General features: G+C 41.3%; 1 protein-coding gene across 2 annotated transcripts; it reads right to left on the minus strand.

Moving 5' to 3' along the window:
- Positions 1 to 4366: 4366 nt before the first annotated feature.
- Positions 4367 to 15621, minus strand: LOC106573680 (tyrosine aminotransferase). Of its 2 annotated transcripts, none has more exons than XM_014148952.2 (12): positions 15486 to 15621; positions 14332 to 14653; positions 14112 to 14216; positions 13643 to 13710; positions 13328 to 13486; positions 12232 to 12370; positions 12049 to 12101; positions 9078 to 9230; positions 8792 to 8920; positions 8573 to 8656; positions 5997 to 6095; positions 4367 to 5170 (listed from the first exon to the last, which is right to left on the minus strand). In XM_014148952.2, exons 2-12 carry the CDS (start codon positions 14606 to 14608, stop codon positions 5030 to 5032), a joined length of 1407 nt encoding a protein of 468 aa, XP_014004427.1. In that variant the 5' UTR covers positions 14609 to 14653; positions 15486 to 15621; the 3' UTR covers positions 4367 to 5029. The 2 variants fall into 2 exon arrangements, with proteins under 2 accessions (XP_014004427.1, XP_014004428.1); XM_014148953.2 differs by having other exon boundaries at positions 14332 to 14621; positions 15486 to 15600.
- Between the last annotated feature and the right edge of the window lie 472 nt (positions 15622 to 16093).

Here is a 16093-nt window from a genome sequence, read left to right on the forward strand (position 1 = left end):
CCTTCATAGGGATTTGAAACTGAAGGTCACTCAAAGTGTGTCTAGGCCCTAGGGAATAATCAAATCAAATCAAATGTGTTTATATAGCCCTTCTTACATCAGCTGATATATCAAAGTGCTGTACAGAAACCCAGCCTAAAACCCCAAAGAGCAGGCAATGCAGGTGTAGAAGCACGGTGGCTCGGAAAAACTCCCTAGAAAGGCCAAAACATGGAAGAAACCTAGAGAGGAACCAGGCTATGAGTGGTGGCCAGTCCTCTTCTGGCTGTGCCGTGTGGAGATTATAACAGAACATGGCCAAGATGTTCAAATCTTCATAAATGACCAGCATGGTCAAATAATAGTAATCACAGTGAACAGGTCAGGGTTCCATAGCCGCAGGCAGAACAGTTGAAACTGGAGCAGCAGCACGGCCAGGTGAACTGGGGACAACAAGGAGTCATCATGCCAGGTAGTCCTGAGGCATGGTCCTAGGGCTCAGGTCCTCCGAGAGAGAGAAAGAAAGAAAGAGAGAAAGAGAGAATTAGAGAGAGCATACTTAAATTCACACAGGATACCGGATAAGACAGGAGAAATACTCCAGATATAACAGACTGACCCTAGCCCCCCGACACATAAACTACTGCAGCATAAATACTGGAGGCTGAGACAGGAGGGGTCAGGAGACACTGTGGCCCCATCCAATGATACCCCCGGACAGGGCCAAACAGGCAGGATATAACCCCACCCACTTTGCCAAAGCACAGCCCCCACACCACTAGAGGGATATCTTCATCCACCAACTTACCATCCTGAGACAAGGCCGAGTATAGCCCACAAAGATCTCCGCCACGGCACAACACAAGGGGGGGCGCCAACCCAGACAGGAAGACCACGTCAGTGACTCAACCCACTCAAGTGATGCGCCCCTCCTAGGGACGGCATGGAAGAGCACCAGTAAGCCAGTGACTCAGCCCCTGTAATAGGGTTAGAGGCAGAGAATCCCAGTGGAGAGAGGGGAACCGGCCAGGCAGAGGCAGCAAGGGCGGTTCGTTGCTCCAGTGCCTTTCCGTTCACCTTCACACTCCTGGGCCAGACTACACTCAATCATAGGACCTACTGAAGAGATGAGTCTTCAATAAAGACTTAAAGGTTGAGACCGAGTCTGTGTCTCTCACATGGGTAGGCAGACCATTCCATAAAAATGAAGCTCTATAGGAGAAAGCCCTGCCTCCATATGTTTGCTTAGAAATTCTAGGGACAATTAGGAGGCCTGTGTCTTGTGACCGTAGCGTACGTGTAGGTATGTACGGCAGGACCAAATCGGAAAGATAGGTAGGAGCAAGCCCATGTAATGCTTTGTAGGTTAGCAGTAAAACCTTGAAATCAGCCCTTGCCTTAACAGGAAGCCAGTGTAGGGAGGCTAGCACTGGAGTAATATGATCAAATGTTTTGGTTCTTGTCAGGATTCTCGCAGCCGTATTTAGCACTAACTGAAGTTTATTTAGTGCTTTATCCGGGTAGCCGGAAAGTAGAGCATTGCAGTAGTATAACCTAGAAGTAAAAAAAAAAGTTTAAATTTTTTAGCATAATTTTTGGACAGAAAATTGCTGATTTTTGCAATGTTACGTAAATGGAAAAAAGCTGTCCTTGAAACAGTCTTGATATGTTCTTCAAAAGAGAGATCAGGATCCAGAGTAACGCCGAGGTCCTTCACAGTTTTATTTGAGACGACTGTACAACCATCAAGATTAATTGTCAGATTCAACAGAAGATCTCTTTGTTTCTTGGGACATAGAACAAGCATCTCTGTTTTGTCCAAGTTTAAAAGTAGAAAGTTTGCAGCCATCCACTTCCTTATGTCTGAAACACAGGCTTCCAGCGAGGGCAATTTTGGGGCTTCTCCATGTTTCATTGAAATGTACAGCTGTGTGTCATCTGCATAGCAGTGAAAGTTAACATTATGTTTTCGAATGACATCCCCAAGAGGTAAAATATATAGTGAAAACAATAGTGGTCCTAAAACGGAACCTTGAGGAACACCGAAATGTACAGTTGATTTGTCAGAGGACAAACCATTCACAGAGATAAACATATATTTTCGACAGATAAGATCTAAACCAGGCCAGAACTTGTCCGTGTAGACCAATTTGGGTTTCCAATCTCTCCAAAAGAATGTGGTGATTGATGGTATCAAAAGCAGCACTAAGGTCTAGGAGCACGAGGACAGATGCAGAGCCTCGGTCTGATGCCATTAAAAGGTCATTTACCAACTTCACAAGTGCAGTCTCAATGCTAGAATAACATTTTAGTATGAGAAAGTTCTTGCTGAAAATCAATAAAAGTGTCCTGAATATACTGACATAAAGCATTTACAAAACATTATACATGAATTAGAGATGACAACAGCTCAAGACTGAATAATATTGTTCAATACTGTATTTAAAAATAAATATATATTTTAATTATATTGAGACTGTTTAGCAGAAGATTTACACCTGATGGAAAAGCATTCCAGGTGAAGCTGGTTGAGAGAAGGCCAAGAGTGTGCAAAGTTGTCATCAAGGCAAAGGGTGACTACTTTGATGAATCTCATATAAAATATATTTTGATTCGTTTAACACTTTTTTGGTTACTACATGATTCCATATGTTATTTCATAGTTTTGATGTCTTCACTATTATTCTACAATGTAGAATATAGTACAAAAAAAGAAAAACCCTTGAATGAGTAGGTGTGTCCAAACTTTTGACTGGTACTGTATATCATTGAGTTAATAAAGTCGCATACACATATGGTTTCTTTTTTTGTTTTCTTGAGTAAGGGCACTCCAAAATGCAGGTGTTTCAGCCTAGCTCAGTGCTTTCTGAGGTTGTGGGGCAAGTCAGAAGAAAATACGGAGCGTTGCGCCGTGATTGGCTCATTGTTCTGTCACTCATGGGCACACTACGTCACTGCCAATTCTAAGGGTAGAGCTCGAAGATTCAAGCCCCTTGGGTGCTGCCATAGAGTTACGTTAGACGTGTCCATCCAAGAAGGCTCAAGGTCATTGGCCACAGATAAAATGACGTCAAATCACGTTATGTCTACAGTAGCTTTGATTGGACTAATATGAAGATAAATAATGAAGAGAAATTATAGATAAAACGTATCAGTGCTCATCGGCTATGGACATGAACATTACACAAGAAGTTGGAAATCGCAAATTCAACAATGAGTGGTTTGGAAGGAATATATGTGGCTAACTGCAAGCATTGCAAAGCAATCATTAGCCTGCTATTCAATAGAGTGGCTGTGTGGTCCCAAGTCTAAGGGTCTCTTTTCCTAGTTTAAAATGATAAACATTCAACATTGGCCATGCTGTCAATGAAGCATGAGTTGTGCCTCGCGCAAACCAGCTGTTAACTCGGAACTGCAAAATCTGACTTTAGTGAGTTCAAGACAACTGGGAACTGGGGAAAAACAAGCTACGTTTTGAACTTTCATCCATATCGGAATTGTAAATCGGGAACTCGTGCCTCTTTCTAGAGCTACGAACTGAAGATCACTGACGTCATCATGATTCAACCTTTTTTTTTCTTCAGAGTTCCCAGGTTTCTTGAAAGCATCATAAATCCAGAGAATGCCAGACTTTGATGATAAAATTTGATGACAAAATATGCCCACGAAGGACCGCCGCACCACCTTCCTGTTCAAGTGAGCACAGCACAACAAGGTGAGTAAAAAAATGTCTTGTATGTTGCTGCATAAATGATGTAATATTCCAAGGAAATATGTATACTGTAGCTAAGAAAGTAATACTAAGTGTATGTTGTGTAGTAAGCTGTTAGTAGCCTATATGCCTCACCCTAATAATTTGGTCTATTTTCACCTCTTAATTTCACCTATTGTTCTGACTTGTTGGTGCACATGTAGCCTATAACCTGTTTTTGAGAAATGTAATCATAGACTATTGTAAGAGCTTTCAGTGTCTGCTTATATGCCCCCTCTATTTATCCTATGGTTCTGACTTGGTGTACAGGGAGAATACTGTAAGAACGGCCCATGTTCTCAATTCTGTTGCTGTACATTTCAAAAGTGCTGAACAAATAGTTATATTGACTACGTCCGTCCTAGCTCGCTCATTAATGTCTTAATCAAAATTACGGATTGCCTCTTATCCGTTTGTCGTCCCCATATGCCACATTTGTTTAAGCAAGTCAGCCATATCAGTTATGTTTTTTTTAAAGGCAGTTAATGAGGCTGAATGAACTGTTTTGCTGACAGACAAGGCTCTGCTGATAGCCAGGTGTAGCAGTGGTAATGTGTTGGGACTGTATCCCACTTCTTTTTCTTTTGCCCCACCAACATTTACATGCTAAAATCGCAACTGGTTATAACAAACAAATAAGTATTTTATAGCTTTAATTCGGTTTAAATAACTTTTTTATATGAAAGTGAAAAAGAAAAAAAAATCTATATTACATCAACATAACAAATAGATTATATACATAGGAAAAGTGTTGGTTAAGCATGCAATATATCAGAATGTATACTGAGTGTCATCATAATTCTAACATATGCAAGAAAGAGTATGTAACGCTGACTATGGAAAGCACTGTAGATCATCTGATCCATGCTGGTGCTTCAGTTCCATCTGTTTCCGTGGTGGGATCAACCCAACCATGAACCCCATCATGGTTTGAACAAAGGGGAGGACCCCCGGTCCCTGGTTCTATACGCCCAATGGTTTTCTGGTCAACCCAACATATAGAAAAACATTGAGAATTAAAATAGTTAGACAAAGTGAGGTTAACATAAGATGGCCATACAAAATATAAATATCAGGTCTGCTCATAAGTTGGGGTACCAAAGATGGACCACTACCAATGACATTGCAAATACCTTTGTTTCCGCAGTGCAACACAATATTTTGACCCATCTTCTCTCTCCTCCTCTTCCCTAATTTATTTTATTTTTCTCTCACCCGTTCTCTTTTTTTCACATTTACTTTTGTCACCTTCTATGCCCATAATCTTTGGTCTCCCCCTCTCTCAGGCTGTCTCTCTCATTATTGGTCTAGCTCGTTGCTGTCTCGGCTGCAGGTTCTGTAGTGGCACTGGCAGAACTCCCGAATCCGTGTACACGCCTCCACCATCATCTCCTCTGGTACGGTCACCACGATCCGGAAGTAATTTGGGTACTCAAATGCCTGCAGGGAGAAGAGAATTGTAAACGACAAAACAAGGTAATTTCTCTACCCATGGTAGACAGAGAGGATGGATGAGTCCATTAGATGGATGGATAGATAGATAACAACATGTAAACTATATTTAGTTCAAATGTTTATTGAAACATCAATATATTTGCACAATGAGCTCTTGTTGTCTCTCAAATACATCGTTACAGTTATTGGTTAGCTAGCTAGTGATTTTGCCACATTAGGATTGACATGAAATCAGTCAAAACAGCTTAAAACAAGACATGGTATCAAGAACAAGATCAAACTAGCTGAAACGAGCCACCTACAATTCCCTACATGGTAGCTTCTTGTCATTGCCCTTACAAAAACAGATTGCAGTTAGAGTGCAGTATAATTGCAGTATGTTTCAAATACCGCATCCAAAATACCACAGTGCAGTTATTCTGGAATTACTGCGTTTAAAATACCACAATCGACTGCAGTTACTGCACTTTTACTGCAGTTTCAAAATTGCAATATTTTTTTGTCGGGGTGTTGCTAGCTTTCTGACTGTTCAGAATCATAACAAATCATGGCTTCCACTCACATCGATAGGCATGCATCATTTTCGTGACGTTGTCAGCCAATGCGTCGATAGATAGATAGATAGATAGATAGATAGATAGATAGATAGATAGATAGATAGATAGATAGATAGATAGATAGATAGATAGATAGATAGATAGATAGATAGATAGATAGATAGATAGATAGATAGATAGATAGATAGATAGATAGATAGATAGATAGATAGATAGATAGATAGATAGATAGATGTGTGTGTCTGGTGTTTTACCGTAGCAGGCAGGCAGAAGACGGACTGCTCAGTTACCAGACGCTCAGTGAACTGCACATCGTTCTGGAACTCTGGGAAGTGTTCCATCTCAATTCCCACCTAGAAATACCAAGACACACATTAAGTATCCTACTAAGCATTTAACGACAGCAACGTCTTTTTTTGGTCCTGGCCGCCTTGATTTGAACATCCACAGCCAACCTATAATTCGTTAAGATTTGGTCCGGTCCAGACCGGCTTTGATTTGGCCCAAACTTTCGAATAATACCCAGCATGCTTTGCAAGTGTTTGTTTTCACATTTAGGTCATTTAGCAGATGCTCTTATCCAGAGGGACTTACAGTCAGTGCATTCAACTAAGGTAGAGAAACATATCACAGTCATAGCAAGAAAAGAAAAAAATCAGTAACCGTTATTGAGAATGTTATTTTAGTTGAAGTGGTCTGTTGGTTTATTCTGTATATTGAATTAGTTTCAACATCATTGCTTCCTGTTTTAAAGCTTTGAAAAAGCTATCATAAGTGCATTTTACAGATGGACGCAATAATAAAATATTCTGTTGCAAATTTCAGTTGTTTCCTCTTTCTTATATTAAGTCTTGAAAAAGTATTATTGTGATCTAATGCTTATGTCATTGAGAATGTACAGTATGTGCAGTTGAAATTTGGTTATAGAATCAATAAACAAAAAATACGTACAGTTGAAGTCGGAAGTTTAAAATACACTTAGGTTGGAGTCATTAAAACTAGTTTTTCATCCCCTCCACAAATGTCTTGTTAACAAACTATAGTTTTGGCAAGTCTGTTAGGACATCTACTCTCTGCAAGACACAAGTAATTTTTCCAACAATTGTTTGCAGACAGATTATTTCACTTATAATTCACTGTATCACAATTCCACTTGGTCAGAAGTTTGCATACACTAAGTTGACTGTGCCTTTAAACAGCTTGGAAAATTCCAGAAAATGATGTCATGGCTTTAGAAGCTTCTGATAGGCTAATTGACATCATTTGAGTCAATTGGAAGTGAACCTGTGGACATATTTCAAGGCCTACGTTCAAACTCAGTGCCTCTTTGCTTGACATCATGGGAAAATCAATAGAAATCAGCCAAGACCTCAGAAAAAAAATTGTAGACCTCCACAAGTCGATTCATCCTTGAGAGCAAGTTCCAAACACCTGAAGGTACCACGTTCATCTGTACAAACAATAGTATGCATGTATAAACACCATGGGCCCACGCAGCCGTTATACCGCTCAGGAAGGAGACGCGTTCTGTCTCCTAGAGATGAACGTACTTTGGTGCGAAAAGTGCAAATCAATCCCAGAATAACAGCAAAGGACCTTGTGAAGATGCTGGAGGAAACAGGTACAAAAGTATCTATATCCACAGTAAAACGAGTCCTATATCGACATAACCTGAACGTCCGCTCAGCAAGGAAGAAGACACTGCTCCAAAACCGCCATAAAAAAAGCTAGACTACGGTTTGCAACTGCACATGGGGACAAAGATCGTACTTTTTGGAGAAATGTCCTCTGGTCTGATGAAACAAAAATAGAACTGTTTGGCCATAATGACCATTGCTATGTTTGGAGGAAAAAGGGGGAGGCTTGCAAGTTGAAGAATATCATCCCAAACGTGCACTTCACAAAATAGATGGCATCATGAGGAAAGAAAATTATGTGGATATATTGAAGCAACATCTCAAGACATCAGTCAGGAAGTTAAAGCTTGGTCGCAAATGGGTCTTCCAAATGGACAATGACCCCAAGCATACTTCCAAAGTTGTGGCAAAACAGCTTAAGGACAACAAAGTCAAGGTATTGGAGTGGCCATCACAAAGCCCTGACCTCAATCTTATAGAACATTTGTGGGCAGAACTGAAAAAGCGTGTGCGAGCAAGGAGGCCTACAAACCTGACTCAGTTACACCAGTTCTGTCAGGAGGAATGGGCCAAAATTCACTCAATTTATTGTGGTAAGCTTGTGGAAGGCTACCCGAAACATTTGACCCAAGTTAAACAATTTAAAGGCAATGCTATCAAATACTAATTGAGTGTATGTAAACTTCTGACCCACTGGGAATGTGATGAAAGAAATAAAAGCTGAAATAAATCACTCTCTACTATTATTCTGACATTTCACATTCTTAAAATAAAGTGGTGATCCTAACTGACCTAAGACAAGGAATTGTTACTAAGATTAAATGTCAGGAATTGTGAAAAACGGAGTTTAAATGTATTTGGCTAAGGTGTATGTAAACTTCTGACTTCAACTGTATTTTCAACGTCTCTAAATTATGTATTTTCAACATCCAGAAAAGCCAACTTTTCGCCTTTTATTCAGCACATAAAATGCACCTGATTTTAACGTCGGAAAATATGTATTTTCAATGTCTGGAAAAGATGTGTTTTCAACATCTGGAATTTTTTATTTTTTACCTGTCATTCAGCACCTAAAATGCACCTGACGACAACATCTGGAAAATACGTTATTTTCCTTATGGGGATCCTGGTCTGTTCTGTTATCTCCCCACCTACAGACTCCAAACCTACAACTCTGGACACATAAGACTCACCATGAGGTACATGGCTCCTGATGGCATCACGGGGGTCAGCCCAGGAACAGTGGACAGTTCAGAGAAACAGATCTCGGAGTTTGACTGAGAAAGAAATAGGAAACAAGTCAATAGACAGTCAGTCGGACAGTCAGACAGATATCCAGATAAATCAATATGTTAGACTACTACCATCTGCATATAAAGTAATTGTGGAAGGTTCAAGGGAGGGGGACTCACCTCGAGGAAACGGATGGTTCTGTGGTAAAACTCCTGGGGTGTGTCGTTCAGGATGCTCTCTATCGCCCCCTGGACAATGGTGCAGGCACCCAGAATCCTCTGGCTAAGCTTAACCAGACCCTGACGAATCTGAAAGCAGAAGAGGGACAGATTAGGTACATTAGAAGTGATTCCGAACCCCAGAGGACACAGATTAATCTTACCGTATGTGTATTGGTGTAGTGTATGTGTATAGATAAACTGCTTCACCTTCAGTATGTGAGTAGTGAGAGGCTGAAGGACTTACCTCTTTTCCGAAGATTTGATTCTTGTCGTGGATGAGGATCCAACCAAGCCTCCAGCCAGGGACTAGCCATCGCTTGGCCAGACCACCACACGCTAGGATGGGCACATCACTGCTGAGGGACGCCGTAGATTGGTATGTGCAACCAGGAAACACCTGATCATGAAGATACAGTACACACTCGCATCAATACAAAACATACTATAGAAAACAATGTAATATAATCAGGGTTAGTTTACACTAAAGGGGAAATGTTTTAATATACTGTATTGATTCTATTCACAATACAGAGCATTACACTCAGGGTTGGGCGAATTACTTGAAAAATACACCCAGCCACCAAGCAGAACGTGGCCAGTAAAAAATGAAAACGGTCATTTAAATGTCTGACCCTCCCTTAAGGTAACTGTCTGGTACGATAAAGACGGCAATAGACAGATGCGACGGATGCAAGAGAAATATGATTATATGCCATCTAAGTGCTTGGGCAGTGAACAGGGTGGACTGTGTTGACTAACCAAAGATGTCCTATTGACACAAAGACCCTCATGTTTCAGTTCCAAAGTGAAAGGGGGGATCTGACTTTTTTGGTTAAAATAAGTTTCTGTGGAAAGCAACCAAGGAGAGCTAATTTGGAAGTTTTGGAGATTTCAAATAAATTAGAACAGAGCTTCCATTCCTACCTAAAGGAGACTTCTGAGCTGTGTGGATCAGCACAGCTTTCAATGATGGTAAAATACATCTGCCATTTCAGTGTGTTTGAGGCAAACACTTGCAGCCCACATTGTGATTTTAGATCAAGTAATTCAAAATGTATTCAGCTGTTTTTAAGTATGTAACTGTAATCCAATTACAACTTTTTAAAGAAGTTAGATAACTCCAGATGTACCTAACTTTGACTACAGTACAGTGCAAGTATGGTCTTTCTTCACCCATTGAAAAATAAAGCAATTCAACTTAATCAATCAATACAAACAACACCATCAAAGACAACAACATGCCAACATGTATATCAATAGTTAAGAATTATTCAACTAATTTCACCATAACAAAGTTTGTGAGGGATTTCATAACTTGATGTAATGCAAATGTATTGTTATGCACTGCTCGTCTAAGAAAAAAAGACAAAAAGATGGAAGGAGAAAAGGAGAGAGAGAGAGCAGAGGAAAAAAAGTGGTGGTATGGTAACCGTAGCAAGCTGGCTTTCATTAGAGCTGAGGCCTTGATGACGGGTGGGAGATCCGCCCCGCGTGCTATTGGTCAGAGCACAATGACTGACAGTTCAGAAAAAGAACATCCCAAACCTCACCTCAGATCTAATTTACAAACAGAGCATTTATGGCTCCGCTCTAAGCTCTTGTCAGCTGTGGGGTTTTTTCACAGAGAGGAGCCCATAGGGGCCCATAAGGATGGTGCTTGCCAAACATTCCCCTCTAACCATGAGATGGAACTGATGCTGCCCAGACACATAATGCCTCCACACAGCACCTAAACAGGCACCCCTCCACACAGCCCCTAAACAGGCACCCCACCACACAGCACCTAAACAGGCACCCCTCCACACAGCCCCTAAACAGGCACCCCTCCACACAGCACCTAAATAGGCACCCCTCCACACAGCCCCTAAACAGGCACCCCTCCACACAGCACCTAAACAGGCACCCCTCCACACAGCCCCTAAACAGGCACCCCTCCACACAGCCCCTAAACAGGCACCCCTCCACACAGCCCCTAAACAGGCACCCCTCCACACAGCCCCTAAACAGGCACCTTGTCATTAAAAAAGGGGCCCTCCAACCCCCACCCACTTCTTCTCCTCCGCTCTCGCACTATATTACCCTCACATCTGCATTAATCGCAAACACATGCCGGCGAAAAGTGCACAGTCATTCTGAGTACTTCTGTTCTAGCGGTTAGAGTGTTGGGCTAGTAACTGAAAGGGACTTGTTTTGAGCCGACATTGTGAAAAATCTGTCGATGTACCCTTGTGCAAGACACTTAACCCTCATTTGCTCCAGGGGCGACGTACTACTATGGCTGACCCTGTAAAAAACTAAAACACTTCACTGCACCTATCCACTGTGTGTGACAATACAACATATTATTGTTTCGTTTTTTGTACTGAGCGAGACATTGGTGAATTCTGACCCCATAGCACCAATCACCCCCCCATAGAATTTTAGCAAGAAGGACATATCTTCATATTGCTCTTTTAAATTCATAGACAGAGCTATTGATGCATTTACAATGTTTACAAACATTGGAGTAAACAAGCTTATATTTTGGTTTCCGATGGGCTACGACAGTTGACCTAAGCTCATGAGGCATTTATATGTTATATTCTTCAAGAATCAATGAGTATACAGTATATCATTCATTTATAAGTACAAAAATAGGAAGCAACTGCGAATTTCCCTTTAAGCTATCCAAAAGAAATTCTCAACACAGCTCTCAGAAATTACAGAGCAGAGGAGCGCCTCTTGTCTACAGTTTACCTCTGTGGCTCATCCTTCACTTGCCCTGGCTGTCCTAAACCCAGCACTGCTGCCCCGCCTCTGCCAGCCCCCCATTCAGCCTGTAACACCCCTAATCACCCCAGTGCTGATGTGGACTTGTCAGACAGGTCTCCTTGGATACCCAGCAGAGCTAAGCCAGAGAAAACCTCCCTGTAACTGCTACAGAATGTTAAAGAATGTGCCTCGCTGGCATTATGTATTACATGGGGCCTAGTGGCCAGGATGTAGGCTATACCCCAGAACCAGCAGCCCACTCCTGGACGCATGACCAGTCTACTACTGTATTGTACACCTCCATAGACCAATCTTCCTCCATGCCAGAAGACAATCCAATATAGATTCCTCTCCTTAGTCTCCTATTATGCAATAGGTTCAATGCCAGTTTCTGTATTAGTCTGTATGAGTGTCTGTCTCTGTTGTGTTTGTTTCTGAGAGTGCTTCTGTGTGTATGAACTCACCATGTCACCATAGATCTCATCAGCCAGGATTGGGACGCAATGTTTGGAGGCAACTGGACAAGGGAATAGACACATTCAAAAATATTACAATTAGAAGTGGATTCATTATAAGAACCAAATGCTTATATTGTGTTATAGTGAGAGGGACCACTGTGGCCAGGAGGGTGAAGGAACAGGGCTCACCAGAAAGGATGTTCTGTAGATGCTCTTTACTGTAGACGGAGCCACAAGGGTTGGAGGGATTGTTGACAATCAGGCAGGTTGTCCTGTCATCTATCAGGCTTTCCATGTGTTGGAGATCGATCTCCCAAGACTTCTCTGGCTGCAAAGATAGACAAAGTCACCACGAGTCAGAGAGCAGACATAAGGCAGAATCTGCAGATTTGTCTGTTTTCCAGTGTCTGTACAGTACATGCACTGCACAGACACTGGAAAACAGACAAATCTGCAGATTCTGCACTGTCCTGTCTTAACTGACCTTTGATCTCATAGGCTGCATTTACACAGGCAGTCCAATTCTGATCTTTTTTCCATTAATTAGTCTTCTGACAAATCACATCAGCTCTGAAAGATATCTGATGTGAAAAGATCAGATGTGATTGGTCAGAAGACCAATTAGTGGGAAAAATATCAGAACTTAGTCAGGATACTCTGTGAAGATGTAGGTTTTCAGATGTTTTCAGAAGATGGGCAGGAACTCAGCTGTCCTGACATTAGGAGGAAGCTCTGTAAGAGTTCTAAAAATGTATAAGTGGATTGTATAGGTGAATCAATAGCAGCTCTTAACACTGTGTGCAGTTGTCATATACACATCATGACCTCAAGAGTCACGACATTCCACTGTGTGCCTGAGTGAGCTCATGTTTTTTATGGATGTAATTCAACTAAAATGTTATGTAGCTACAAGTATTTATTTGTGTGTGTGTGTGTGTGTGTGTGTGTGTGTGTGTGTGTGTGTGTGTGTGTGTGTGTGTGTGTGCTTTCCCTTTCAACAATCTATTTCCCCCACTCTTTCCCTTTCAACAATCTATTTCCCCCACTCTTTCCCTTTCAACAATCTATTTCCCCCACTCTTTCCCTTTCAACAATCTATTTCCCCCACTCTTTCCCTTTCAACAATCTATTTCCCCACTCTTTCCCTTTCAACAATCTATTTCCCCCACTCTTTCGCTTTCAACAATCTATTCCCCCCCTTCTACGCTCTCTCTTGCTAACATCCAGTTTTTCTCTTTGATTTATTTTCCCTCTATTTTGCTCCTCCCCCGTGTCCAACACCCACCAGCAGGTTGTACAGTTTGACCTGGATGCCAAGAGACACAGCCAGAGTCTTGTAGAGGGAGAATCCAGGGCAGGGGACTAGGATGTTGTCTCCAGGGTTGCACAGCACTGTGATGGCCAGATCTATAGCCTGACTGCAGCCACTGGTCAGAAGCACATCCTGCATGGAAGAGAGAGGAAGATAACAAGAGATTTTTTGATGTCCTCTAGTTTTGGAAGAAAGAAAATTACAGTAGCGAGACAGGTGAATATATGATGAAGAAAAAAATAGAGTTTGAACGAGTTAAAGCAGGTAAACGATGAGAGGTAAACACACCTCTGCCTCCAAGGGGGCCTCGGGGCAACTGTAGAAGTTTGCCACCACCTCTCTGCTCTTCTGATAACCTGTTGATGAGTAGAAGACAACATCTTATATTTTGTACTGTAGTACTGTATACTGTACTCGGTAGTCTGCTGGGAGAAAGGGAGATTTCGCCTGCATCTGTCCTTAGAGCTACAATCATCATTAATCATAGAGGGGAACCCTTTCAGTTCATCTGCAGACAGTTAATTGGCCCTATTTTACATAGCTCTCTCAACTTCCCTGACTGAAATGACTTTAGCCTCCAACTTCTCTTCCCCTTGCAAGCCACCTAACTCCCCAATAGCTGTGTCTCATCTCATATCCTCTCAAATTCCCATTTAAATAAAATGCAAAAAAATCACTTCATCCTTAGTTTTTTTGCACTTGACAAGCTTTTTGAAATGTTGGTGCTGTGGTGAGAAAGTGCTTGCGTGAGTCTTACCAACAGACGGAGCATAGCCGTTGTATTTGTGTGAGTCAATGGCGTCCTTCATGGCCTGGAGAACTTTGTCATCAGTAGGCAGGTTCCCGAACACAGTAGGGTCCCCTGATGGACAAAAGAGTACATAAAAGAGTACATAAGAAACATAATTCTGAACAACTGCACTTCACAAGTGAACACACTGAGCATATGCAAATGAGATAGTGGTGTAGCATCTCACCAATGGACAGAGCAATCATGGGCTTCTCGGGGTTTGGTGTGAGCTTCATCCCATCCACAATGGCACGGATGGGATTCAAGGTGTTGATTGACATCTCTGAGGGCCGGATGTTCCATCGCTGCCTGCAGCTCTTCTGCTTGGCCAGACAAACAATGCTTTTCACAGCCTTATGATGGTTACCGTTTCCATTAAGACCTTTTCCATTGACACCAATGAGAGCATTCTTCTCATGGATACCACTCCCATTCATTTTCACCTCATAGGACTGGTTCTCCATGTTGCAACTGCAGCTGAAGATGGGAGAGATAGGAAGAAAAAAAGGCTAGGGGAAGAAAGATAGAATGGAACAAATAGATTTTCATGAAGAATTCCTGCATTATAAATTGTTGTAAAATATCATACAAATAATATATATTAGGATTATTCGTTAATATACAAATGACTAGCCTAATAATCAATTGGAAAACTGAAAACAAACTTGTTGGATAAAAAAAAACATCAGTGCAGAGAAGTAGGCTAGCCCAGGTGTTAAATTACCCATGAAAACTCAACAGGTGCGATGTTTATATAATCCAGTTTGAGATCAAAAGCGCTGCACGGGCTGTTCTGAACTAATTAAACTATTAGCGCAGTTAGTTGAACATCTGAGTAATGAAGAGCGATATACCGATCAGACTGGGACACCTCAAGTTATTGATATGATCTTATTAATGGCTATCTTATCACAACGCCGTATAAATAGCAGTATAAATGCAGCGTATAGTCCATTAGCAATGAAAACTATGTATATAATGCAAAAACAATACATAAAATCTATCCTAATTAACTCAAATCTAACCTAATAAAATGTAATCTAAACAAGTCTGATCTGATACGGCCTGAAAAAATATACAAACTAGACAATTGAAAATAAGACAGAAACAACAAATATTCTAAAACTACATATAATAGGTATCTCTTTGGATTAAGGTAATATTTGTTTGTGCATGCGTAATAATAAACATGGGATCTATACCTCAAATAAAAAGCTATAATACATTTACCAGGCGTAGATTATTTTAAATTGCCTCTAAATAAATTGGACACTTAGGCTACTTGCTAGAGGTAGTTAAATGCGTTATCAGAAATTTAAATAACAATAGCCTTTTAAATACCTTTACAATCTCAAAAGAATTTCACACTGCAAATGAAGGAATTCAGGTAAAATACTGAATATGAACAAAGACTGACTGATAAGTCCGTTATAACCGGCTTTATAGCAAGCCCCCCGAGAATGGGAGCTGTTGAGCCCTGCCCGTATTTTCATTGGTGGAGACTGAGGGTTGTGCCATACACCCCCGTTACATCATTCCCAAAAATGTAAAACACTGCAAGGTTTGGGTTAAACGGCATTAACTCTTTCCAAAAGACAGATACCAGACTCATGAGAGGAGACGCATGGGACCTCAGCTGTCCTCGTGCGTAATGCGCACAGGAGAGACGCTCACATCCAATGCCCCGCACAACAATTACTAAGCAGAAAAAGTACGAATGAAAAATGTGTGAATATGTCTGGCCATAACATGTTATTAGTTTCCCATTTATGTTTGCAAAATCCCAATGGCACATCCGGTCGCCTCAAGTCAAATCAATATGTAAGCCTATCAGTGGAGGCTGCTGAGGGGAGGACGGCTCATAATAATGGCTGAAACCGAGTCAACGTAATGGCATCAAATACATGGAAACTGTGTGTTTGATGTTTTTGATACCATTCCACGTATTC

Source organism: Salmo salar, chromosome ssa16, assembly GCF_905237065.1.
Source record: "Salmo salar chromosome ssa16, Ssal_v3.1, whole genome shotgun sequence".
Lineage (NCBI taxonomy): Eukaryota > Metazoa > Chordata > Actinopteri > Salmoniformes > Salmonidae > Salmo > Salmo salar.